The 25,441-nt window shown below is 35.9% G+C and overlaps 1 protein-coding gene across 2 annotated transcripts in view; it reads right to left on the bottom strand.

Moving 5' to 3' along the window:
• Positions 1-146: 146 nt before the first annotated feature.
• ADAMTS6 (ADAM metallopeptidase with thrombospondin type 1 motif 6) overlaps positions 147-25,441 on the bottom strand; it is a 160,618-nt gene continuing 135,323 nt past the window's right edge. For both annotated transcript variants that reach the window (XM_014965132.1, XM_014965133.1), the window contains exons 21-25: positions 20,616-20,745; positions 16,927-17,131; positions 10,239-10,415; positions 8,716-8,872; positions 147-2,650 (exon numbers count right to left, since the gene is read on the bottom strand). In XM_014965132.1, the coding sequence (XP_014820618.1) occupies positions 2,541-2,650; positions 8,716-8,872; positions 10,239-10,415; positions 16,927-17,131; positions 20,616-20,745 (779 nt within the window). In that variant the 3' untranslated portion in view covers positions 147-2,540. The remainder of the gene's footprint in view (positions 2,651-8,715; positions 8,873-10,238; positions 10,416-16,926; positions 17,132-20,615; positions 20,746-25,441) is intronic.

Genomic DNA, 25,441 nt, shown 5'->3' with positions numbered 1-25,441 from the left:
GGGTTTAATATTTTTCCTAGAACTTTTTTTTTTTTTTTTTTTTTTTTTTTATATTTTAATTGTCTAATGAGAGAAAAAAAAAAAAAAAAAAAAAAAAAAAAAGGTTTCTTTTGAATACACAGAAACCTTTTTATTTTTAACTGGAAAGACACATTAGCTGATAAACAAAATCATCCCCTATAGAAAACTGGACCCTGATACAAGGAGGCCTCTTGCTTGGGGAATGCCGTAGCAACCCCTTTCCCTTTCATCATACTTTTGGCCTAGCCAGGGCATGCTAGCACCAAGGTTTTTTGTCAAAAAGTGTTGATTCACTTAACAGAGAAGGACTACATACTGTCCTTACTCCCTATGTGCAACTCCCAAAGATTGGGGTTTTTATCTACTAGTGTCAGTTTTAACAGGAGTTGGTTACATGGTGATGAGAGCAGCAGGTAAGCATATGTGAATACATGCAAGCCAATTGAAAATGAATTCCACTGGTCACAGGCTTATGGAAGTGGACATACTGACAAGAGGTAGCAGATGACAGGAATTTGATGGTCATGAATACGTGGGCTACACAAACCCCCACCGATAGATTGTCAATATCTTGAGGGAATTTCATAGTATGAGTCCTGTTAACAATATCTATTGTTCCATGTTAATTCACATTAGTAAATAGTGTGCAACTCATTTGGCTTGTTATTAGTAAGATATGTTGGGTACACTTCAATCAATGGTATTCTGAAATTATTTTTCACTGGAAAGAGTACTTTTTTAAAAAAGTGCTATTTGAGTTAGAATTTGTAACATTACTGTTCACATACTTTAAATTGCACTACAACAAAGGAGGTTGGACACAAAAGCACATTCATCAAGTACCTGCTGCAAAAATGCAAGTGTTCAAGTACAATATATTAATATAAACAAGTACCTACATTCCTTATCTCCTTGTTGAGTCTGTTACTGAAAAGTGAAGGGGAAGAGGAGCACAACAATTAAATTTCGTATGGTAGATTCTTGAATGTGACTTGCCTAAGTAGTTTGGTTTCACATGTAAAAATGCAAAGTATTTGTTGAATATTAAAAATATGGTAATATAAAATAAGTGGAGTATGGCAGCAGAATAGTTACGGCATCTAGCTATTAATCCAGAAGCATGAGTTTGTTTCAGTCTCACACTGAAAGCTGCCCCTAGTTGTAAATATGGTCCAGCTTTAAATATGTACCTAGCCATGTAGGTGAAGGTGGCCAGACTTCATTCTAGCCACCTATTTTCCAGTGTGCCTTACTCCTGATAGTCTAATAGGCCTCCTGGCTCAAGCACACTTTTGACTTCTCGTGAGAACTGAACCTAGATACCTCCAAGAATCATTTATTCTTTGGTTGTAATCCTTGCCCACTCAGATGTGGTGTCCTGAATTTTCTGATAAAAAAATGCCCTTCTGCTATGGTATGAAAGAAGGCAACATCTGGAATCCACTTTAACTTTCAGCTTTGCAAACGATTGTTGCCTTTACATAGTAGGCTTATCTTTTGCACTGGAATTCCTTAATTTGTGAGAATCAACAGTAACATGTAAACCAGACCTAGATACCCACAAAGTTGTTTCTTCTTTGTGGTTGGTGTTGTAAACAAAAGTGAGCTGGAGTCAAAGTGTAAGTTCTAAGCAACCTGTAAGGTAGTAGTGAAGGAGCTAGCAATATGGTCTTCACCACTGTTGGAGTCTGCCTCCTCCATGATATTGAAATATGTTCCCTTTCAGTGGAAATCACAGCTTCACTTGTACAATGGTAAGATGGCTATAAACCTGCAAGACAGATTTCATTTTGTTTCATAGCACACTTGTATTTCATGCACCACTGCAATAACTGTTGCACCTCTTAAAACTAAGTCCCTCATGGTTGTTCTATTTAGTATAGCTTTATATATGGCTCACAGCAGTGTTCAGGAAATAAGGATTACTCCAAAGGGAATTAGGTGGAATGAAGGAAAAATACCTTTTTTTTTTTAATTTCTGCTCCTTAAATAACATTTCCAAACTCCTTTTAATAATTTAAATTGTGGTGCTGTGGCGTGAGATAAAATAGTTAACATTTTTAAGGTATGACTTAACATTTTTCTGATTCTTCTTTACTTCCATAGTAGACCAAGTCATAACAGCTACATTTTAAACAGTTTTAAATACAAATGGATTCAGTGTCATTGCTAAGTCCATAATAAAAATTATTTTAATGGTCCAAGGAGGTAAACAGACTATTGGATTTAGTCAAAAGAACACAAATGTTCCACAGTAAGCTATTCTATATGTGTTGTGTGGATCTTTCCAATTTGGCATGCCCTCCTTATACTGTGTCCAGCACTTCGGATTAATAAATCCCACTTCACAGAAGTTAAAATAATATTGAAATCCTGTCAGCTGGGGCTGACCAGTGGTTACGTTTTCCACAGGGTAATGCATATGCAAGGACGTCAATCTCATTCCGCTGTGTGGCTCTCTTCGATGGACACTCTTCCACAATGATAATAACAAGGCACATTCTTGTGCTTTCTGTGGGTCAGTGTCCTTGGCAGGTCTTGCAGCACATCTGTCTGAAGTATGCTCGACTGCAGAACTTGAACTTCAGCACCAGTGGGCAATATGCCACTTTGTTCACATCTTTGCACTCTAATAATTAAGAGCATTAAAGAGAAAAAAAAATAAATCAGAAATAAAAATTAAAATACAAAGAAAATTTGACATTTAACATGCTGCTTCTCTATCTATCCACCTTGCCCTCTTTGTAACTACTTTTTCTAGTCCAGCCTTGTGCACACAATATATTTTAAAAAGCCATAAAAATGTTTGCAGGGCTTCTCTCCCAGACATTTAGGAGGGCGCCCACTCCGTCTTCAAAGAATTATCATTTATTGCAATAAATGATCACTTTAGACAGCTAGGAAACGTGACTCATTTTTCTTAAAATACTTTTATAGCTTCTTTCTCAGGAGTTATTTTATCCATCCATGAAAGGTTATCCAAAATCTAGCACAAATCGCACTATTTGGTACCATGCTTCTGCATTTATAAGAATCCTTGAAATAGAATGTGCACTGTAGCTAAGTGGGATGGAGAAAATGACGAGTGTTATGAATAAAGGCACTAACTGTGTGAGTTCAGGGACTGGACTGAACGGTGGATTATACTTCAGGCTTGGTTCCACACATCCACAATTTCTTTCATACAGAAGGAAAAGCCATTTTTATGCAAGTAATAGACATGTAAGAGCCTTTTTTTCATAGTTGTGTTTTCCCTATATGCTGGGCTTACTGCCTCAGCAGCCCTTGTCATACTGGTAGGTAACTCTCCCAGGAAGGGAGACACACTAGAGGAAGGATTCCTTCTTTCCATCCCATGCAGGTTATATCTAAAGTGACTGGTGGGGGCACATTACAGGAGCACTGCTGGAATATGCTATGGTTCTCTTCCAGCTCAGTTTCCTTTCTGCAGAAAGGAGGTGGGAATAGGGAATGGAATGGTTTGGCCCGTGCCCACTAGTTGTTCTGATATAGCTGGATGTACAGCTGTATCTGACAGCTCAGATGTTGTTGCTGAAGATTTCCTTTGCACTGGAGTAAATATTATGATAGATATGTGATAGGTGATTTTTAGTTAAAAGCATTTGCATGGTACCTTCCAGACTGGTATTAAAATTGGACTTTGGCAAGGAGCTCTGCCTCACATGTAGGAAGATGGAAGACAGATATGGAGAAAAAGTAAACCCCACAAGTGTGAATTACAAAAATTAATGGATGGGAAGAATGAAATTAGATTAATCTCTCAGAAAATGATTTGTCTCAAAATAATGCTGTAAGCGTTTACTCTTTTGAGGTTGCATTTGATACTGGGTTCCTTCCCCAATCTCTCTCAAATTACAACAGCTATAAAGAAAATGTGAATAAAAAGGAGATGAACTAGCAGGACTTTGACCATTATTGTATTTTGTATTGATTTGATATCTAGCAGTGAAGACTGGAGGCCAGGATGCTGTTGCTCCACGGCCCGACACAAACAGCAGTCCTTGACCGTGAGATATTTGTAAGCCAAATACAAAAGGGACAACAGGTAAGAAAAGACAACCAAACAAGTAAGAAAAAAAACATAATAGTGAAACAAGCACAACTAGCCTGGACAATCATTCAGCTACTCCTATTTGTCTTCCACATACAATCTCCTAGGACATTACTTGTGCTCTGAAACAGGTAGTTATTGACAGTGCATTCTTGTTGCAAACATACTGTAGTAGCAAGTTAAGTGCAGATGAGAATTTTTAGTATTTGAACCCAGGAAAGCATCAGTGAGGCTAAACTTCAGGGTCTGTGCCGAATGGTATTTGTGGTATTTGCAATATGCATAACAGCAATATTCATGCTTTTAGCTAGATAAGTAGAGGTCAAGAAATTATTTAAACTTTCATTTCATTTACACAGATATAGTACTTTCATTGTAATATTTTTACTCCACTTACCCAATGTTTTATATAATACTTTTCTAATTTTTTTAATTCTACGTACTACTTTTCTAATTTTTTACTTCTCAATTTGGAAACAGAGTTGGATGCCAGGAGAAAAGATATTGAGGGCAGCTGGTTGAAACAAACATAATTCTCTATTAGCAACTGCACATGGTCACTGTGCTCCACTGGGTTTCAAAAACTCTTCCCAAAAAAGGCCAAATATCTTCCAGAAATATTTCACGTCCTTGTGTTTGTGAAGACTGGGAATATAGGAGAGACAGATGGTGAATTATAAATGAAGTGAGGAATAAAAAGGTTCACTTGATCTTGTTGAGATGTAAAAAGTTCACTCAATCCCCAAAATAACCCTTATACATGTTGTATTTAGTTAAATACAGGTAAAGCCACTAACTGCATTTTTGCTAGAAGCACGATTTGAAGTTATCCTATTTCATGGTTTTTTTAGTTATTCTTCCTCTTGACTAAAACTGGACCATGTTCAGCCAATGCTATTTGGATAGCACTGAGACAAAATTCTGGAAGTTGCCCACATCTTCTGTTTTAAAAATCAATTTTGAAATAGATATGGTGGCTGATGAAGTAGCCTATTCTTCATAGGACTGTGGTGAATGAAAGAGGTTTAGCAGAGCCCTTTTTGTTCCTAATAACTACTGGTAATAAGTTTGAGTAAGCTACATGTATTAAACTCTTCCTTCCTGAACTCTGTGGCTAGATCAGATAATATTATGATATTACAGTACTAAAATCACAGAACGTCATTGTGCCTTCTTCAGCTAAAGAGACTGCAAAGACATATCACGTAAAACACAAGGAAAACTGAAATGACAGAAAAATAGATAAAATAGTTTTCTAGGTAAAGTTTCAGATGATCTTCAGCAGTCTATGTTTAGTGGACATATATATACTTAAGAGTATAAAATAATACTGAATACATTTCAAATCATGTAGTGCATGCTGCTTGTAGTTCCCTTCCAGCAGCAAATGCAATGTTACTCTCAACAGTGGTAGCCCGTCAAAACCCCATCTACAATATTCTAAATCTCCAATGAAGACTTTAAAGAAAACACAGAGCAGATGTAAAGTGTGACAAGATATATCATAACTTTCTTTTAGTATTTCAGTATCCCCAAAATTTTGACTCTTATATGTAAACAACCCATACTTTCCCCAAGAAAGTGCTTTTGAACTATACCAACATGATTGTTATATTGCAGAGTGGGTCAAGCTTCATCAAAAAAATGTATGTTCTTATCTTGGGTTAGCAAAATTAAATTGTCCAGAAATTGTTGAATGGGTTCCCTAGGCTGCAAGCAGCAGAGTTAGGCAAGTGAAGGAGGTTTGCTTGGGTTTGAAATAGGAAGGGAATCCCCTCAGGTAGCCTGACCCTGCTGCAAAAAAGAAATGACCTGTTGCTGAAGTTGCTTTTGTCCCACAGTGGGGCCCAAATCACGAGGGCAGTGCTTCTGTGTGGCACATGGACAAAGTCTCCACGTGTGAGCGGGCATGCTCTGCTACACACATGCACTCCCAAGGGGCAGAAACCCCTCTCTGAAATACCCGACTCCTTCCCTGAAACTTGACTTCTGGTACACCATTCACATCCCGCTGCACCTGGAGAGAGACAGCAGCAAGTGCACAGGCAGAGCGTGCCCCTCTCACAAATACAGTCATGAGGAAAATCCAGGACTGAACTATTTCTTTCTCAGAAAGTAATATCTTTCAAAAAATAGTCACACTCTTCAGGACTAGTCAGTTCTTGAAATCTTACAATCTTGTCGTCACCTCTAGAATGCTGAAAAAGATATGCCTCCCTGTTTAAAGGCTAGCACTTTACTAACACAAGAGATACCACCTCCTCTTTTGTCTAAGAGGATATTTTTAAGGCAGAAAATGTGCAATACATGTGCATTATTTTGCAAATCCTTAGTTTGTGCTTCTTATAGTCACTATTTAATACCAGTTTTGAAATGTGTATGAATGAGAATATACATTTAAGATATAGTTGTAAAAGTATTGAAAAAATACCTTGAATACAAAGCTTTTGTCTAATTTTGCGATAGGGCAACATTAGAATTTTATGGATTGCAGTAAGGCTCTTCTGAAAGGATGTAGGTATTTTAAATTATTAAATGAACTTTGAGATTACATTTACTTTTGAGCCATTTAATCACTTACAAATAATCTGTTGTTTCCAGTAAACACCTTCATGTGGGACATATGCAAAAATGGGATGCTAAGTGGTAATGTGTTGTGAATTGTACCCACTGGAACAGATTGTGTTGTATCTTTTTCCCTCCAGTTCTTCCTAACTGCACTAACAAGGCTGCATGGCTGTCAGTAAGGAGCTGGCTAATGCCTGGCCCATTCAGAGTGCAGGCTAAAGAGCTGAAGTCCATCCAGAATACTATGTAAGTGATTTTCAATATTTGCTGTTTGTGGATCTCAAAAATTTTCCAGTGAAGGTGTATGTCCCTGAAAAACACTAATACCAACAAGGTTACTTTTCATAGTTACCCTGCCATTTCCTCTGTAAACAAATCCACATCCACACAGCATACACAGATCACACACAGAAAAATCCTGATTGTATTCATCTCTAGAAGATTAGTGTATTTTCCTGATAATATTGAAGAATTACTAACATTATAACTATAAATAACAACATGGCGTTGTCATCTCGAAATTAAGAGGAGACTAGGACTAAATAGTGCCCACTTGTCAGTACTTTACTACCTTCCTTACTTTGGAAAAACATTTGTGCTTGGAAATAAAATCTCATTCAGCCTTTGAGCTCCAAAGGGCAGAAAGCTTCCTAGATTGATAATCATCACATAGAGATTACTTGAGAGCACTAAACATAAAATTGGGAATTAAAACAACCACATAAAATTCTATTATGAAGATGTTTTTTCAAATGACAATATAGAACGATAAGCCCCTCTCTAAAATTAAAACTTCCAAGCAGTAAATTACTGTGCTCATACACTGAATCATGAGTCTATTTCTTGGAAGATTTTAGTATGATCCCATTTCATCACGGAAATCTCCATTTGACAGACTTCTATAACAACTTTGAATCTATGGCATGAACCTGAATGGATACAGTAGGTATTGAGTGAACACCAAATCAGGATAGACTGTACCATAAATTTGCTTTTTTTCATTCCCTATGAATAGGATACTGAACTCCAATGTAGTTGGAGAACCCATGCAAAAGATACCTCATTATGTAATGCACAAAGGTTAGTTATGTTGACAGCGGCAGCGTTAGTGACATTGTCACCAAGTACTCAAAATTTAGGAAATATCAAAATTAAGGGAATAACTTTTAAAATACCTATTACTGCTGTGCAATCTTTGTTGCTTTTTGGACACGTTTTGGTGTTTTGGTAATATTTTGTTTCTTTTCTCCTTCTACATAAAAGGAAACGTACTCATCTGGTGAGCAATTATTCTAACTTTTTACAATCAATGAGGAAACTTCTTTTGTTTTCACTGCCTAGCTCTCCAATTCTGCTTTGAAGACAGCATTTCCTAAGAGGTTATGAGTTCAGATCTGGAGCCTTTCATAAACGTGAATAAGCTTATTTTGACATTATTATCTAATAGATACTGTAGCAAAAATACGTTATGATGAAGCTAGTTAATAGTCTGATTAAATTAGACTAAAATGCCATAATAATTCAAATAGGCATTATAAATCCAAGAAACTAAAAGTTAATTAGAAGAAGCTGACAAGTAAGTCAAAGCATACTGACTGGCTTGTAGCACTGTGTAGCATTAAATCTGTGGTCTGAGTCTTTCAATGAACATGTAATTAACTATTTTTGTCACTACGTTTTTATGGTAACTGCTGATGGACCAGGTAAAAAGTCAGTGGATGAGAAGTGTATCATGCCCCTCTGCTATTGCAGACATTTCCATTGAATCAATAAAGAGACTGGAAAATTAAATTAATGACACAAAACAATAGTATTGTGTCCATGACCTAGGCTATATATTTTTAAGAGTGTTTTTTTAAATAAAGAACCTGTATTTAGGTTTTTATTGGCTTCACCTTTGAACTGCAATGACTAATTAGAAAATATTTGTAAAAAATCCATTCACAGTCTGAGAGATGATGTCATCGAGACTGTTACTAATAAGTTAATGTAGTAATACTGTCCATATCACTTTACTCTTTCCAGAATAAATTATATTGAGATGGAAAACTTACCTTCTGTGTTGGAAATGGGAGTACTGTCACATTTACTTTCACACTGCTGCATTGATGGAGGTCTAACTGTTTCTGGACACTCGCTGGATGCCTGTCCGGTGTATGAGAGGCACTGTACTGTTCTCATCTGTTGCCCAAGACCACACTGTGCAGAACACTGAAAATAAGAAAGATAAAAAACTAACTTTTTAAATACAAAACAAGGTAACAGGAAAGCAATCAGGAAAATTACACATGCACAACTTTTAAAGAACACAAGCACCTGAAGAGATTTGGTTGATACAGAAACTAATTTTCATAAAATAGTTTAGAATATTTCTTTTTTGACAGTATTTGTGAGCACTTTTCTTTCAAAGAAAATAAAACACAATGGAATATTGTCTCCCTGAACAGTTCAGATTGATGTATAAGAATATAATTTACACTATTTCATATATTGTGGGTGAGTTTAAGTGCATGTTTTCATGAGAGAAATAATAACTTTCAAATAAAAAAGAAAAGCAAAGGATTCAAATCTCCTAGAGGACTTTTTTTATGGAAAAAGGAAGCTACTTTTCAAATAAAAACACTTTGCTGTTTGAAAACAATTTTTATTTTCTATAACTAAACAGTGATTTTAGTACAATATCAATTTAAAATAAACATACATCTGAACAACTGCCACAAAAGAAAAGCCAATTAGTCTGTAATACCACAAATTATTGTCCCATGGTTAGATAAGTTGAAGTGTTTTATTTTAATTAGTGGCAAATTACCCAGCAAACTCAGAACCTAAACCATCCATTTATTATTTTTAAAAGAGGCCATTGATCACAACTGAGATGCAAAAACATAAAGAAAGAAGGAAACCCAGTATATCTTGTTTAGAAAAACTGCATAATGGCAGCACTATTCAGCCTGTCCTGTAACAATTTAGCTCCCTGTCCAGTAATTCAGCATATTATATGTAAAATTATATAGAACTCAAAGCTTTTTTGGTGAAAAGATATTTATATATATATATCTACCTTACCAAAAATAGGAATTAGCTTTCTATTTCCACCATGTTTCTCAAGGAAGTTAAATGTGTTTTAAAAATATTAAATCTTGCAACATAGTTGTATCCCAAAATCCCATTCCGAAAAAACTGTAATAAGGAGTATTTAATTTTTTAAAAATTGAGTTCAGAAACCCATCCAGTAGAAATAAGATTGCTGTCAGCAAATCCTTCTTATCTCAGCAGACAACCATCATTCAGAAGCAAATTTGAATCTGAGACAAACAGGACAGAAGGTTTTGTTTCAGTCATGGGAACAATTTCTTATCCATTTCCAGCAACATATTCTATTAGGTAAATGTGCCAGCCCTTCCAGAAAAATCGTGGGAAGACTAGCCCGGCTGAAGTGCATCTACATGAATGCACGCAGCATGGGCAACAAACAGGAGGAGCTGGAGGCCATCATGCAGGAAGAAAACTACGATTCTTAGAAAGCGCTAATGTGTAGGAGATTAACAGCAGTAAATACTAATACGAACTATCTCACCTGTCCCCAGTCTCCAGTAACCCAGCGAGGAGGAGGACATCGGCCCAAACTACAACGGATGCGAACCGGTGGCTTGCTTTCCTCTTGGCACTGTGCAGCTGGAAAAGTTTTTAAAAGATCGCTGCTTTTGCACAGAACAATTCGGTGTTTGAATCCTGGGCCACATTTTGGCGTGCACTAAAAAAATATAGATATAAGTAAATAACTAAAATCTCAGTAAAAAGTCAATAGAGTTGTCAAAAATGTTAGTATGGAAAACAGAATATATTTACAGTCTTATAATTAAACTATAATCACAATTTTCCCAAGATCATAATGATAATTTAACACAAACAAGCTGACTGATTATTGCTTCATTAAATTCAAGCTATAATTTGATAAAAGTAGATTTCCTTTGCTATTTATATTTAGGGTATGGTGTTACTTTATAAATATATAAGCCTTTAGGTTTAAGAAAAACACTTTGCTACAAAGTAGAAAGGTCTCACACAGGTAGCGCTATTATGAAAAAAACTTGAGTGTGCCTTTGAGAAATTAGAACTCTGTTCTTAATATCACCCCAGTACACAGTCTTTCTCCACCTCACTTACAGACTACTGAGCTATAATGAACACATATGGGAAGAAAAATGCTTTAGTGGACTGCATAGAAACCAGACTATTCAGATGACAGAAATACTGTACCCTCTCTTACAATGCATGCTTTTATCTCCTTTCCTACTTAATTCTGTTTTCACACAGTTCTTGATTTTCTACCTTTTATCACTTCTCTGCTCATCCTAACAGCAAGCAGATAATAAAAACAGTAATTTGAAAAGAAGCTGTTGACCACTGATAACCGCTGGTTTTCCTCCCCTTACTTCATATTGGTTGCCCCCATTCTCCTTCCTTTTTGCTACTATTAACTGTCATTTACATAGCACAACTGCAGAATGGGGGAGAGACATGTGCTAACAAAATTAAAACTCAAGACCTTCCCCAAATCAGTCCCTCTTTAGCATCTGACCAGGAGATTTTGCAAGCACAGTTTTAGAATTCCCTATTGGCATGTTAACCTTTACCCCTTACCCATATCTACAGTTTTTGGACAAAAGTCAGTTTCTGACAGCATAAACCTTACATATAGATTATGCTAAACCTGTCAAATGTGGAACTGCCTTTCATACAAAAACAGTCATAAAGACAAAATACTATCTGGGAAATAATACCATGTGGAATGCACTCAAAATCACACACCAAAGGCCTTCCACATATCCAAAACAGGTCAGTATATAACTGGGGAAAAAAGAAATACCCCTGATACACATTTTCAAAGAAATTACTCAAGTGATCCATACTTTACTGTTGCATGCCTAATCCTGAAGCATGTATGCCTAATTTAAAGAAATTTTAAAACAGTCCCCCAGTACTATGTAAGGTATCAATATTCTCTATACATACATGAAGTTGTGTGTATATACATATATCTCAAAACAAGATCTTAAAGAAAATCTCCCAGTGGGAGGCACCTAAACTAGTCAATACAGAATGAAGAGGTTTATCCTAAATCTTATCTCTGCTTAGATTGAGGATCTTAAATTGGGCTGTAAAGAGATGGGTCCTCCATTTGGAGTTTATATTCCAGCATGCAAAATGGGGAATATAATCACTTTCATTAAAATTTAACCTTTCCTTTCCTATTGTATTCTATCCTTTCCTGTCAAGGTACTGTCTCCTTATCTATGGTAGTTCAGTGTTCAGAATTCCCATACAGAAGAGCCATGTTCAATCATCCTCATACTGAAGGGGCTTTAACCCCAAATCTTGTGTACTGTAAGTACCTGCCTACTAGAAAACAAGGGGAAGGAGGGAAGAAAGAGCAGAAAGATTTCTATCTTTCTCGCCGAACTGCAAAAATAATATTAATGCTAAATAGAGACCAATAAAGAATGAAAACAAATATGTGAGGTCTTCAGCATCATGATTATGACTCCTCAGCTCTGGTCCAAATTACATGGAATGTTGCATGTCTTTTCTGCCAAAGATATTTCATGTAAAATGTATTACTTTTATGCAGGAACTAGAAGCAAGTGCACCTAGCTGAGTGCTTAAAAATCACTTGTGTTCAATCTCTTCTTCTCAGTGATTGACCATTCTGTCAAAAAACAACAGAAAAGAGATAAGGTTGAAAGGACCTTGTCAAAAATGTCAAAACTCAATGTGTCTATGCTGTTTAGTAATCTCTAGCATGTGTTAGCAAATAAGCCAGTGTTTGTGTATGAACATCTGAGTTTAGGTGCATTCACTTTCTACTCCTGTTTGAAGACACGTTCTTTTATCTAAGTTGAAGCTCCCATCTGAGAAAAATCTTCTTTCAGCTACTGGTACAGAAGAAAACAACATCCCTTAAAAAAACAATTCTTTGGAGTTATAGTCAGAATTCCACTAAATAAGATGGACTACACCCTGTCCCCAGAAATGAAAATGAAGTAAGGAAATAGGTTGCCTACAATAATACTGAATCACCAAAAATAAAAAGCAACAGTAGAATTTAACAAAAAATGTATGTCTCCCAAGCAAATGCAAGACGAAATACCCAGACAAACAATAACAGGAAAAAGTGTCTTCGATTACTAAATGTTTCCAGAATTTTTGACTCCCTTAGTGGAAACTATGACTAATGGTAATATGAATGCAAAGTAAATGTGGTTGTCTGATAAGGGTTTTCTCAAGAAACCCTTAGATTATTTTTTGCTGGTTTAATTTATTATCTGGAAAAAAATAAAAGAAGTAATTTACAGAATAATTCAGTCAAAGCTCAACTATTGCAAAGCATGAAAACTTTATGGCAAAACTGATATTACCCAACAATGGCTGCATACCACTGGGCAAGACACTGTTAGCTTTAATTACTATTTGATAAAAGGACTTTTTCATTCTCCTAAGGACTTTATTTAATCTCTATGTTTACAAAATGTTTTTATTTCTCAGACCAAAAAGACACAGAACTTCTTGTTAATTATCATTGAAGATTAAAAAAATATGTAATCATATTGATGCTCAACCAGTGCATTAGCATACAAAAGAGTTCTAAATCATTTAATTTGTATGTTGTATTGCCTCTTTTGGGTATGAAAACAAAACCTTAGAACTTGCATTCCAGAGAAAAGTAGAAAGGTTTGCCATTGGTTTCAATGTAAACAGTATTCAAATCTTCATTTTTTGAGTTCATTCTTGTTTTCATTTTCATTCTTCTCTCAGAAAATAATATAAATACATATATTAAAACATTTATATGCATATTACTACAGGGATTTTAATACATTATATTTCTGGGAACCTTGAAGAGGAAAAAAAAAAAAAAGCTAAAAAGCTAAAAAAAAAGCTATTGCTCTTATTATATTAAAACTGCTTCATCAGTCAAAATAGTTTACCAAGCTACACTATGCAAAATTCATACCAGAAGGAAGTTGGTACTTTTTCACAATCCTGATCAAATACCATCACAACGAGAAGCTTGAATCTTTAGATTAGAATTATTTTGTTCAAAATTATAACATGCTTTTGTTATATAAAAGCCTGGATATGAAGGCCTTCAAAAGTTTTCAAGCTTCTTATGTGGGTGGCAATGTTAACAGCTGTAAGGATGATGTATTAGTGAGCAATATCTTGAGAAGGTAGGTAAAGGGCAGTAGTATATGACAACATCTATGACTCTCTAACTTACCACATGGTTAGCATTTTAATGCCTAGATATTCCGATCAGAAACAAGGGGCTGCAATACTGGATGCAAAGAGGTTATAATCAATGCCACAGATGTGATATAACAGAGCCTTCAACTGAACATCCTGTCCCACTCATCCATCCTTTCCTTCTCACTTTTATCTTTCCCTGCTCTAAGTCAGATTCATTTTCAAAGGGGTGGAACACAATGTACCTTTTTAGGCAGGGACAAGGACCACTTAGTAGCTTTTCTGCCATAATTTTGGTGCCCTACTTCTTGTGTGAAATGCTGGCTAGCAGTGGGGTAGAAAACTATTGCTCTTCATGTAGAACAGGACACATTTTAAGAGTCACAGGTTTCTTAAGGTCCTGACCTACGCTGAGAAAAGTTGCTGAAAGAAACTGCTTTCAATTGTTTTAAGGATATAAAGCTGACAACTTTTTACACAGCTGATTCAAAAGAATATGTTATCTCAAACTGAATAAAACTATTGACAGATTGATGTATAGTCTGTGAATGAATTACCTATTTCATCATAGTGGATTATTAACTAAGCCTTGTACAAATAGCAGGAGATTCAGAATGCAAACAAAATCTGATAAATTAATGAAAACAGTACAGCAATTGACACATTTTTCTTTTGTTCAAAGAAAAATAACATGTATAATAACAATTAAAAATTGTCTACAAAAGTAGTTTCTTCAGCTAAGATGGGATTATACAAGCATAAAATTCAGATTTAAGCATGAAACTCGCAGCCCTGTAACTCAACATGCAGATATGACTACTTTTAAGTACAGTCATATTGCTTGGGCTATTATTAACTAATAGCAGATGGAGTCTCCATCCTTCCAGATATTAAAAAGCTGTCTGGACATGGTCCAGGGTAACTTGCCCTGCTTGAGCAGGGGAAGTTGGACAAGATGACCTCCAGAGGTCCCTTCCATCCTCAACCATTCTGTGATTTAGTGAACAATATTACTTGTATTAACAAATTATGGTAAGAACTGTTATGTACCACTTGTATGGGCATTCATAGTGATGTTAGTAACCTGCCTTCTTTATATTTGGAATTTTCAGAGAATGTAACAACTTTTGGAGCTAAAAGTATCTGTGCATAGAAGGGGCATGTAAATCTTCATTATAGTATCCAGTGATTTATCATTTACTTTGAATGAAAGAGTGTTTAAAGGCAAGCAAGTACACAGAAAATGGGATACAATGAAACATGGCTAGATCACTCCGTTTTAGTCTAACAGTCTCCTTTCATTGTTTTAGACAAAGGAAGTGGAGCAGTTCTAACCTACCTGGGCACAGGTAGGGGGCGACAACTGGGTAAAGTTTAGGATTTGAGAGAGGCTTCCTGCAAAGATCTTCTAGGATCAGTCATAGGACTGATCTGATTCATATTTCTTTCCAGTCTAATTAATGATGTTCATACAAAAGTAGTTTCAGCTGTTCTGTGTTTCTGAAATTACTGAAACGAGCAGATGGCACAACTGACCTTGATGCTACAGAGTTATGCTCCACAGAAAGAGCTGGACATCCATGAACACATTAATATATGAAATTAAGTGAATTTTGGCAGTATGGCATTTCCAAAGAAAAACCAACAAGAAATAAAAAAAGGGGGTAAAGGTCTGGATGTATTAACAGAGTGTAAGATGACTATACATAATCAGTATGTGATAGCTGTGGAACTGAAGCAGCTTGTTTAGGGTGGAACTGAAGCAGCTTGTTTAGGGTATATTGATACACTGTAGGTGCTGGGTATTTTCAGTAGAGGCAGGAAACAAAAGAATAAGGCACGTGTGAAACCTCCTCTGGGATAATACATAATACGTAATCATCCATTCCCAAAAAGAAAACTTCAAGCTCAAACATGAAAGCAGAATGTGATCAAGATTAATTCATTTCTGAATAATAGCTGGAAAAGAAGAAGGTCTGCTTCAGGTAACAAAAGCAAACAGGTATAAAATAGCATGGAACTAGAATTCTAGTTCTAACTAGTGTTAGAACACTTCCTGCAATTCAAAGATTGAAATTCAGGAATAGTTTTCCAAGCCGCAGTGGGACAATCCCCCAGTTAAATTGTAAAACATAGTATAATCAATTTATGAAAGCAATTATATGATACACTGCATTTGACAGCAAGGACACAGACAGGGAAACTCAGGAAATCCTAACTTGTAACTACTCCAAAGGGAGTTGAGATAAAAAGTAGGATCAGATGAGAGTCCATGATAGCAAGGATCTAAAAAGGTATACAGATATTTTTGTGCTCTGATCTGCACATGATGCAGTCCCATTCAAATATATCTGCCTTTCCTTTCAGCTGCAATGTTTGACATTCTTCAAATTTAATACTTGATTCAGGTACAGTATAGGCTTGGGTTATACTGTAACAAACATCACCGTACTTAATGAAAGATGTTCTTTCTTTAATAAAGAGAATACCAACTTTCAGCTCTGCCTCTTGAGGCACGTTGCTGTGAAAGGTGGTGTTGTACAACAGCATGGTTACTCCAGAAAAATAAAAAAAAGCAGTTTATTCCTCTTACATTGTAAACCCATCATCTCTATCAATAACTATCTCATCAAATACCTATCCAGGCATTTGCCTGTTCAAAAAAACAATGGAAATGGAAATTGCTTTTTCCTTTTAAGACAATTATCTCATACTAAATGGTTATTCTAGGGGTTTTTTTTTACTACTTTACTATTCTGTTTTCTTTGGTTGGTTGGTTGATTGGTTTTTTTACTGTGATTAATAAAAACAGGTCATAATCACTTGCCAAAACAACAGAACTGACAACATAGAAGGAAAGCAAACCCCCTCCCCTCCCCAAACTGCTTCAACGTTAAATCTATGAGGTTTTGAATCTCTTATTAATCCTTTACTTAGCAAGCAGGAATAGAAAATATTCAGGTCAGAGGTCTTGTCTCCACTACTACCCATGATCTAACACAGCAAAATTTCCTTACTTCTGACCAGTCCAAAGCAACCCACTGTGGGGGACAGGACTGATTGTTACAGGACTCTTTTTCAATAGGCCGATGTGTTAAACAGCTGGTGGTGTCCAGTGTCTCCTCCTCAGAAGGTCCAATCTTTCTGATACAGAGAACTGTTCTTGAACGCATTCCTCCATCACAGGTCTTACTGCATTCTGACCAATCTCCTATAAACCATCTGGACAGGAGAAGTTTGGAGACTCAGTTAATGCATTTCAGAAACAGAGTAGATAACAGCACAAATCCAGAATCCAAATAGTTTAATATACTAAACCCAAGTCATTGTTAACAATACATGTATTCACAGTGAAACAAAGCAGAAACTTTCAGGTCTTTTTACTGAACATTTTCATTTATGTCTCACTGCAATTGTATCTTCCAATAATATTAATACTTTGTATTTTTATAGAGCAGGAATTTCCAGCCTAAGCTATAGCAGTTAGAAAGCAGTGTTGAGCCTGAAAAAACTGCAATTATTTAAATAGATTTGTACTGGACTTGCCTGAAATTATTTCTCTGAAAGTGGTTTGCAAGGGGAAATGTTTGGGAACCACTGCTGTAGGTTACAGCACAATTTAAAAGCCAAGATGGTTCCTTCTCCGGTATCATTGCAACAAAATAATTTGATCTCAAAGTTGGGCTTTCTGAAAGTTAATTGTCATCTGATTATAAAACAATTTTACGAAAGGCTATACTGAAATGCAATATATTCTTATTTATTAGTGCAAGTACAGCAAGCACTAGTAAAACATGAAAAAGTTACCTCAACAAATATTTAAAAAATTTAAAACACTGCATGATAGCTGCTAGAAGGAACATCTGAATGTTTGCATATACATAGTAAAAGTCAGGATCTGTACAGTATATTTAGATTACTTTGTGTTGCCGCAGAGATTAAAGCAACTGTTAACCTGGTGGTATTTTTTTTTTCCGACTGATGAATGGTTAATGCAACTTAATTCATTGGAATCTCTTCACATTGCTGAGCACATTTGGTCTTCAATATTTTATATGTTGATTAGACATACTTGCCTGAATCACGCTTGCAAAGGGTGAAGGTGAAGTCTAGTATGCTATTACATGTTGACAACATGCCAAAAATGCCAGGCATGTCAGTCACGGTGGATAGTGGATGTTCCTGGAGGTACACTTGGAGCTGCTTCATAAGATTTATTATTTTCTGAAGCCTCTGTCAAAAAAATGTGCTGCTCTCCTGTCTTGTGTTACAGAATATGTAATAAGTTCTAATACAAACCTAGATCAATGCAGAGATGCAAACAAATATGCTATATGCTGTCATTAATTTCCCAGCAGAAGAGGATTAATTTGTGAATTTTTGCCACCAAACTTCTGCTTTTACCACAGCAGGGAGAAATAGATCTCTTCAGAGGTTTGGAGAGGCTACAATGTTAATTTTTAGTTGGCACTATGATTTGCTCAGGGGCATATTCAGGTACCTTTTATGTTTATATTGTATGACAAGACACTACTATTCACAATTCATAGAACTGTGAGGGTTACCTCTCCTGTATAATTTCTTGAAATCTGGAACTTTAAGAGTTACTTATTGTAATAAGAAACAAAACTATTGTTGACTAGTAGTAACTCAGTTACATTATACTCATCAAGTATAATGTAACTGGCATTCAGTTAGAGAGAGTAACATCTTAACTTTTGGTATACATCATGAGGAAAGTGGAACACTGTTAATCAAAAAAGGAAATACTTGGCCACTCTACATAAAGAAGAAGTCTTACTATGTGATAAATCTTCTAACCCAAAGAGCCAAACTTCTTTGGGTAACTATCTGTTATTTGAACAGCCGCCTTCTAGACTAGTCATAGGCTCAGGAATCAAGAACTCTTCTTTAGGAGTTTGGCACTTTGCATTCAGCCTGTAGGGAACAGCAGAATGGAGGCAGGCATGGGCTGAACTGCTCAACATACTCAAGCAGATGCTGATTAATACCCACTACCCACTTTTTGAATTTTGATGACTCGAACTTCACCATGTTCATCAATTGTCCCTGCTGTATTGGATGGAGAATCCAGAAGTGTCCTGCTTTGTGGGTTCTTTTGGGTTTTTTTTTTTCTTTTGCAAAATAATATCATTGCAAAAAATTAAAATTAACTAGTTTGGAATAACTATGTTAACACTACTTTTTAAAGTGCTAATTTGTTAATATTTAAGTCATACAAAGGAAGGGATAGGAATGTGTTTGGTAAAAAGGAATTGACTAAACATGACCACTTTCCAAGTTCTGCTCTCAAGTACATGTAGTGAGAGTTTAGTTACTGTACCTAGATCCATGGTAAACGGTGTTATCCAAACAGAATTCAAGTGCATATCCTTGCAGGGTAAACATATATTTAAATATAGACTGCAGGGACAACTATTTAGACCTACTGTCTGTGAGACAGTATATTTGCATTCAAACACAGTCAAGGTGAGAGCAGTGCGATGGCTTCACTTTATGTCAAACGAGTATGGCACATGACACAGAGCGAGTAAGTGTAGAAGACATTGCTCTGCCATTCTGCAACCAGTCACAACAGCAGGAAAGCAGTTGATAACTCTAGGAAGAAACTGGCCTCATGAAGACCATAATGCATTATGGTCTTTTCTCATTTGTCCCAGTGTCCCTCATGGTAGAATTTTACAGTTTAATAGAGACCACAGTATTTCTTTATTGTGCAATATCTACATTTAATCAGCATTAATGGTTTTCATGCCCCATTAGATTATAGCTACAGATTATCACCAAACCTAAACTAACCAGAGCTTGTGATTCAATAAACTGTTGTCTCCCATTTTTTCCACAAGTTTTATTTGTCTCAAAACATAAGAAGGAGATGTTGTGCATATGCTCAAATTATTTTCTAGTGCAAAATATCACAACTGTTTCTAAACAGCTTTTGTAGTGAGAATAAACTATGCTACAGGTCCTTGCCAAATTTCAATTTTGAACAAATGAGTTGCTGTGGTTTTAATTATCTTTTCATACATAGCATACAGCTATCTCTAAAATTAAAACTAAATAGACGTAAACAAGTGGGCACCTACTCTTAAGGTCACACAGCATTACTTACAACACTGAGTGTCCTGGAGAGAAAGTTGTCTGAAACAACTATTATCAGTAAATGGTTTCATCTACTAAGCAGTTTCTATGTTTGCCATTTCTCATGTGAACACTTCAACCCGGATTCTTACATAATATGCTTAAAAATATGGCAAATACTTAGTATGCAATATAATTATCTATGGCAAAGTTCATCTCACCTTAAGATTCTTCTGTCATTTTTGCCATAAGAATGGTCCCTGATTCTATGCTGAGCACTATTCACCACATCTGACACTTACACCCTAAGAAACTGCTTTGCTTGTATCTTTTTACTTACAATGTCTGAGCTGCTTTGTGTAGTTTAAACACCACTATTCCTCAGTCAAATCAGGCTTCCTCTAGGTCAAAATATGCATTTTTCACAACTGATTTCAGGGAAAAAGGAACAAGAAACCATAACCAAAAACCAAAACAAATATCCTCTGATACTTAATACTAGATCAGAATTTTATACACATTTTGTCAATAGGATTTATTATAAATTACAAAGATTCTTCTATCCACGCAAAACATATGTCCATCTTAGCAATTAATGACTTACTCAGGTGGGCAAGGCTCAGTGTTGCAGGTTCTTTGGTTTTCTGGAGGCTTACTGTCAGGGTCACAATAACTATTTTGTACAATGGAGTTGTCATCCAGCCTTTTACACACCACCTCTTGTTTCTGCACACCTTGGGATGAAATGAAACACCATTAAGTAATCATTCTTGCTCTTGTACTTGTTGGGTAAAAGTGTACTTCACCTATTGATTATTAATCCTACCATCATACTTCAATTGGCTGAACGTTACAGGGGTGTGAACCCCAATTGACTAAATGCCCCCGACCACAATAAATCTTGCATTTTCCTTCAATTTTAGGCCACCCTACTGAGAGAGGACTTTAAATTGCTGTTGCTTTCTGAAACAAAGGGAATATATTTATAGATTTACTAACAGATTGTTTTTATTTGTATATTGCACAAAATCCATTTTCTGCCTATCCTGCTCTCCTAGTAAAAGACACTTAAATTTCCAAAGAAAACATCACCAAATAGAATGTGGTCACACTTCAATGCAGAATTATTGTTTATGTGCTCTGGTTTAAAATAAACCAGCAATACTGGGAAACAGTGTTGCTTTTTTATGCATGTCATCCCAGAAACATTTTCTTCATTAAAATAATAAAAGTATTATTCATTCTGAAAGATACAGTTTGTCTCTGTGAATGCTCATTTTGTCTGGCGCTCACAGCTCCTCTTTCACTGTTAACCATCAACAGGGCAGTTTAGAAGGGATTATTATTCCCAAAACATGACATATCACTGCCAAAACAATATTATAAGGTAACATATATAAGCAGATTTTCTGATTTTTTAAAAAAATAGGATCTAAAGAAAGGCATTAAACCATTGTTAGGACAACAGTGCAGCTCAGAGTACTGTTGTAAAAAGAAGTACACATGGCCCCTTCTTCTCTTTTTAGAACAAACTGTATGATGTTTGCTAGCATAAAAAGACTGCAGATCTGCAATTTATATGCAGTTCTTATGGAACATGAGTAGCCATAATAATGAAATAACAGGTTTATTTGTATGATAAAAGTTGCAAAAAAATTCCTGAACCTCTCTTCCTTTCTTAGAAAGAGAAGCAATTATTTAAAAAGCAGAAGCAATTATTTAAGTTTTTCCAAAATGTGAAATGCATACAATTAAATAAGGATTAAAACATCCTGGTTTCAAATATCTGCCAACTCTACTTTACAACCCTCTCTTCATTCTAAGACAAGCTTTTTATAGGAGATAGATGTGCAGTAACAAAATTAATTATATAAATATGTTTTTCAGACACTAAACATCCCACTAAAAACATGTGATTTCTTTCACGAAATATCTGTAGACCTTTTGCTCATTTTAAACAAGTTCAACAACTTACCTTGCAATTGCTTCTTTTGTTACTCGTTATAGACAAGAATCAAATCTCCTATTTTGGTTCCTAAAATGTGACATCTACAGAATTCACATATTTAATTTCAACAGTGAGTTAAGCCTACTCTTGAGATGCCTGAAGTTTGGCCCACAAAGCATCCTGCTTGGTTATGAACGCAGAAGCATGTGAAATGTGTTCATGATGTGCAGAGGACGTAGGGGAAACAGTAACCTCCTTTTTCATGAGTTGAGGATGGCATGCACCCCCATGAGGCTCCGGATGCAGGAGTAGGTATGATCCCTTCTCACCCTGAGGGGATTTCTCATTCCTGTGAGCACACTCTAACTTCTGTGACTTAGTGGTTAATTTAGCTAAGGTGGCAAGACTGTGGTTTCTAGTCTGTAAATTATTTCTAGTTTTTATTCAATTACAGTCTGATGTAAATTTCGTAAACCATCTTGAGACCGAGGATGAAAATCCATACCTGCCTGTGCTAGATGAATGTCTTAATTTCTGGTTACAGACTAAACCCCATTCTTGTCTTCCTGCCATGGGTCCCATGAATCTTGAATACATGTCTGCACTGCAGCACAGAATGCTTATTAAAAAAATCTTCCCTTTCCCTATCATTTTAGCTCCTCAACTTTCCATGGCAAACAGCTAAGAGTACTCTTCTGGACGTGTACTCCCAGCTGAAATCTCTTCACTCTGCAATAGGAAATTGCTATTTAATAGATAATTGTCATGGCATCCTGCAAAATATGGGTATTATTCCCAGTGCAAAAATAGAGCTTTGTTAATTCAAATAATCTCAGGAAAACCCAGCAGTCTGGATCCTAATGGATCCTCAGCACACAAAAATGTTCCATGTGTCCTCAACTCTAATGTCCATGCTCTTGACAAGCAAGAGAGGAGATAGATTCCATCACTAAGCATAACATTTCTTACAGGATGCCTGTTTAGCAGGTGAGAACTTTGTATCAGCCCTCAAAATCACCTGCCTCTTCATGTCACCTCAAAATCTTTACCCATGTTGATGATGCCTAATGCCAAACTCTTTACTGCAGTACCTAAATCCAGAGTCCAGAGCTTTGCTGCTGGGATATTTCCTCTTCAATTATGGTTATGCATAACCTTCACAAAGTAGACACTTTAAATAAGGTTGCAAATAATTTCACACATCTGATATCTCAGGTTATCCATAACCATCACAATTATTTTAAAGTAAGCTTTATTTATGAAAAAGATATTGATTAATATGAAACATATGTCTTACAGGTGAGCCAGGTAAACCGACTGGCTTCTTCCATTTGCTCTCCTTTCTATATAGATCTGCATGCCACATTATACAACAGCAGGTACCACTAAGCAGCACTGAAGGGTGCCAGACTGTTTTCCAAGTGTACCCTATGTAAACAAACCTACATGAACAAGCTATAAAGAAAATACTATTTTTGAAGAGTATTCAACCTCCACTTTTCTGCTAACTTTTGGTATGTGCTTTACATGTTCGAAAAAAATAATTTCGCTAGATAGTTAGGTCCAGTTGGAATTGAGAAGCAATCCAAATCATTAGCATGGGGAACCCTCAAGGGCCTGAAGTACATGCCTCCACAGCTGTTGGTTGACTGTGTTAACATACATATATATATTCTCTTTCAGATATTCAGCCTAATATTCAGGTATCAAAGATTTTAAAACTTCACATAGAGATGTTCCATTTACAGCATTCTCACCACCTAGTATTTATAATAAATTACATAAAGCTGAAATTCAGTGAAGTCTTGCACTATAGGGCAATTCAATGACCTTGGAACACAGGAACTTGGAACATACAACTAGAAGCAACACACTTCTATTGCTGGGCACCACTCTGTGTAACCTCCTTCATAAACTGATCAAGCTCCACTTCAAGCCCAGGTACACTTTTCTTCTCTGAACTTCACACCTGTGACTACTATAAACATTCCAATTTCCATTCTAGATGCATTAATTGCCTTTTTTTGTTGTTTGTTTGTTTGTTTTTAAGTCAAAACAGTCCTTCAGTTAAAGAAACTTTATTGCATTAACCAAGTCAACTCTTGCAGTCTCTGTGTTGTTAGTGGTGCCATTCCTTTGGTCAACCTCACAAACCTATGCATCTGCTCACACCCAAGTTTATTACAGCCACAATACAAATGGTATCTAAGTACTCCAGAGAGATTTTACTAGTGCCTTATCCAGTGTCATTAATACTTTTAAATAAATACATCCTAAAATCAAATCTGCCTTTATCATGACTGCAACATATCCTTGACTTCCCCATATGTCTCCTAACACTGCACTGTCAGCAAATTTCATCAGAGGTTTCTACTTTCTATGCTGCCATCAGAACAAGAAAAACTGAAGCCTTATGAGACACGTGAGACGTCTTTAAGAAGCCCACTAAGCTCACAGCCTTTTGGCCCAGTAATTCCCATTTTAAGCATGCCTCTTGTTGACTAATCTTTTCTAATTCTTTTTTAGAGGTGGGTGACAACAAAAGCCTTAAGAAAGTCTAGATCAATCATAGAATCATAGAATTGTCTAGGTTGGATGTGACCTTTAAGATTATCCAGTCCAACCGTCAACCTAACTCTGAGTCTCCCACATTTCCTTGGTCTAGAAAATTAGTTATATATTAAAATATTCTACTCAAATTTCACCATAATGAGAAATAGTATTTAACAGGTCTAGACAAACAGCAATGCTAGCAACATAGTGGTACTAATTGACATAGAACTTCTGTTCAGCTTCAACTGATGAGTAATCATTTACCTTTTCTATCACAAGCTGCCTTAATTCTCTTGGTGGCTGTTAGAATAGGTTGAATCTTGCCTTCATAATGATATTTCTATCAAATATAATTGCTTAAAAATAATAATTTATACACACTTTAGAATTAAGCATTTTAATGATGCATACCACTCTTGTAAATATATTTATGGGAAAACATAGATATTATTGTTATATTTTCACTGAATTTCCTACAGGCATCAGACACTTTTCCTTCTAGGCTTTGGCTAAAAATTGGGAGCCTCAGTAAATTAATTTCTGAGGAGCTACGTGGTAAGTATTCTGAAATACTATGAACAGAAAGTATCATTGTGCTCAGTTTTCAAAAAAAAATTGTCAGACGTGTAATTTATTGAATGTTGGTCAGGTAGCACATCATTGTAAGATAGTATTCACCACTATTCATTCAGAGAGTGCAGAATCTTTAATCCATGCCAGGAGATATATTAATCCAGTTTTAAAATGTTCTGCAGCATGTTGCCACACAGAATGTAAACTTTACGTCACTGCTTTCTAATTACAGTGTTATTTAAAATAAAATCTCAGAAACAAAATTCACTTTCTAACTTTAAGGCAAGAAAAAGAAATGGAAAAAGCCAGAAGTGCAGTTCTTACCCAGACAACAGCTACAACTTGGTTAAGCCCTG

Source organism: Calidris pugnax, unplaced genomic scaffold (assembly GCF_001431845.1).
Source record: "Calidris pugnax isolate Ruff unplaced genomic scaffold, ASM143184v1 scaffold273, whole genome shotgun sequence".
NCBI lineage: Eukaryota > Metazoa > Chordata > Aves > Charadriiformes > Scolopacidae > Calidris > Calidris pugnax.
Note: the sequence above shows the minus strand (reverse complement) of the source record. Positions and strands in the feature narration are given on the sequence as shown.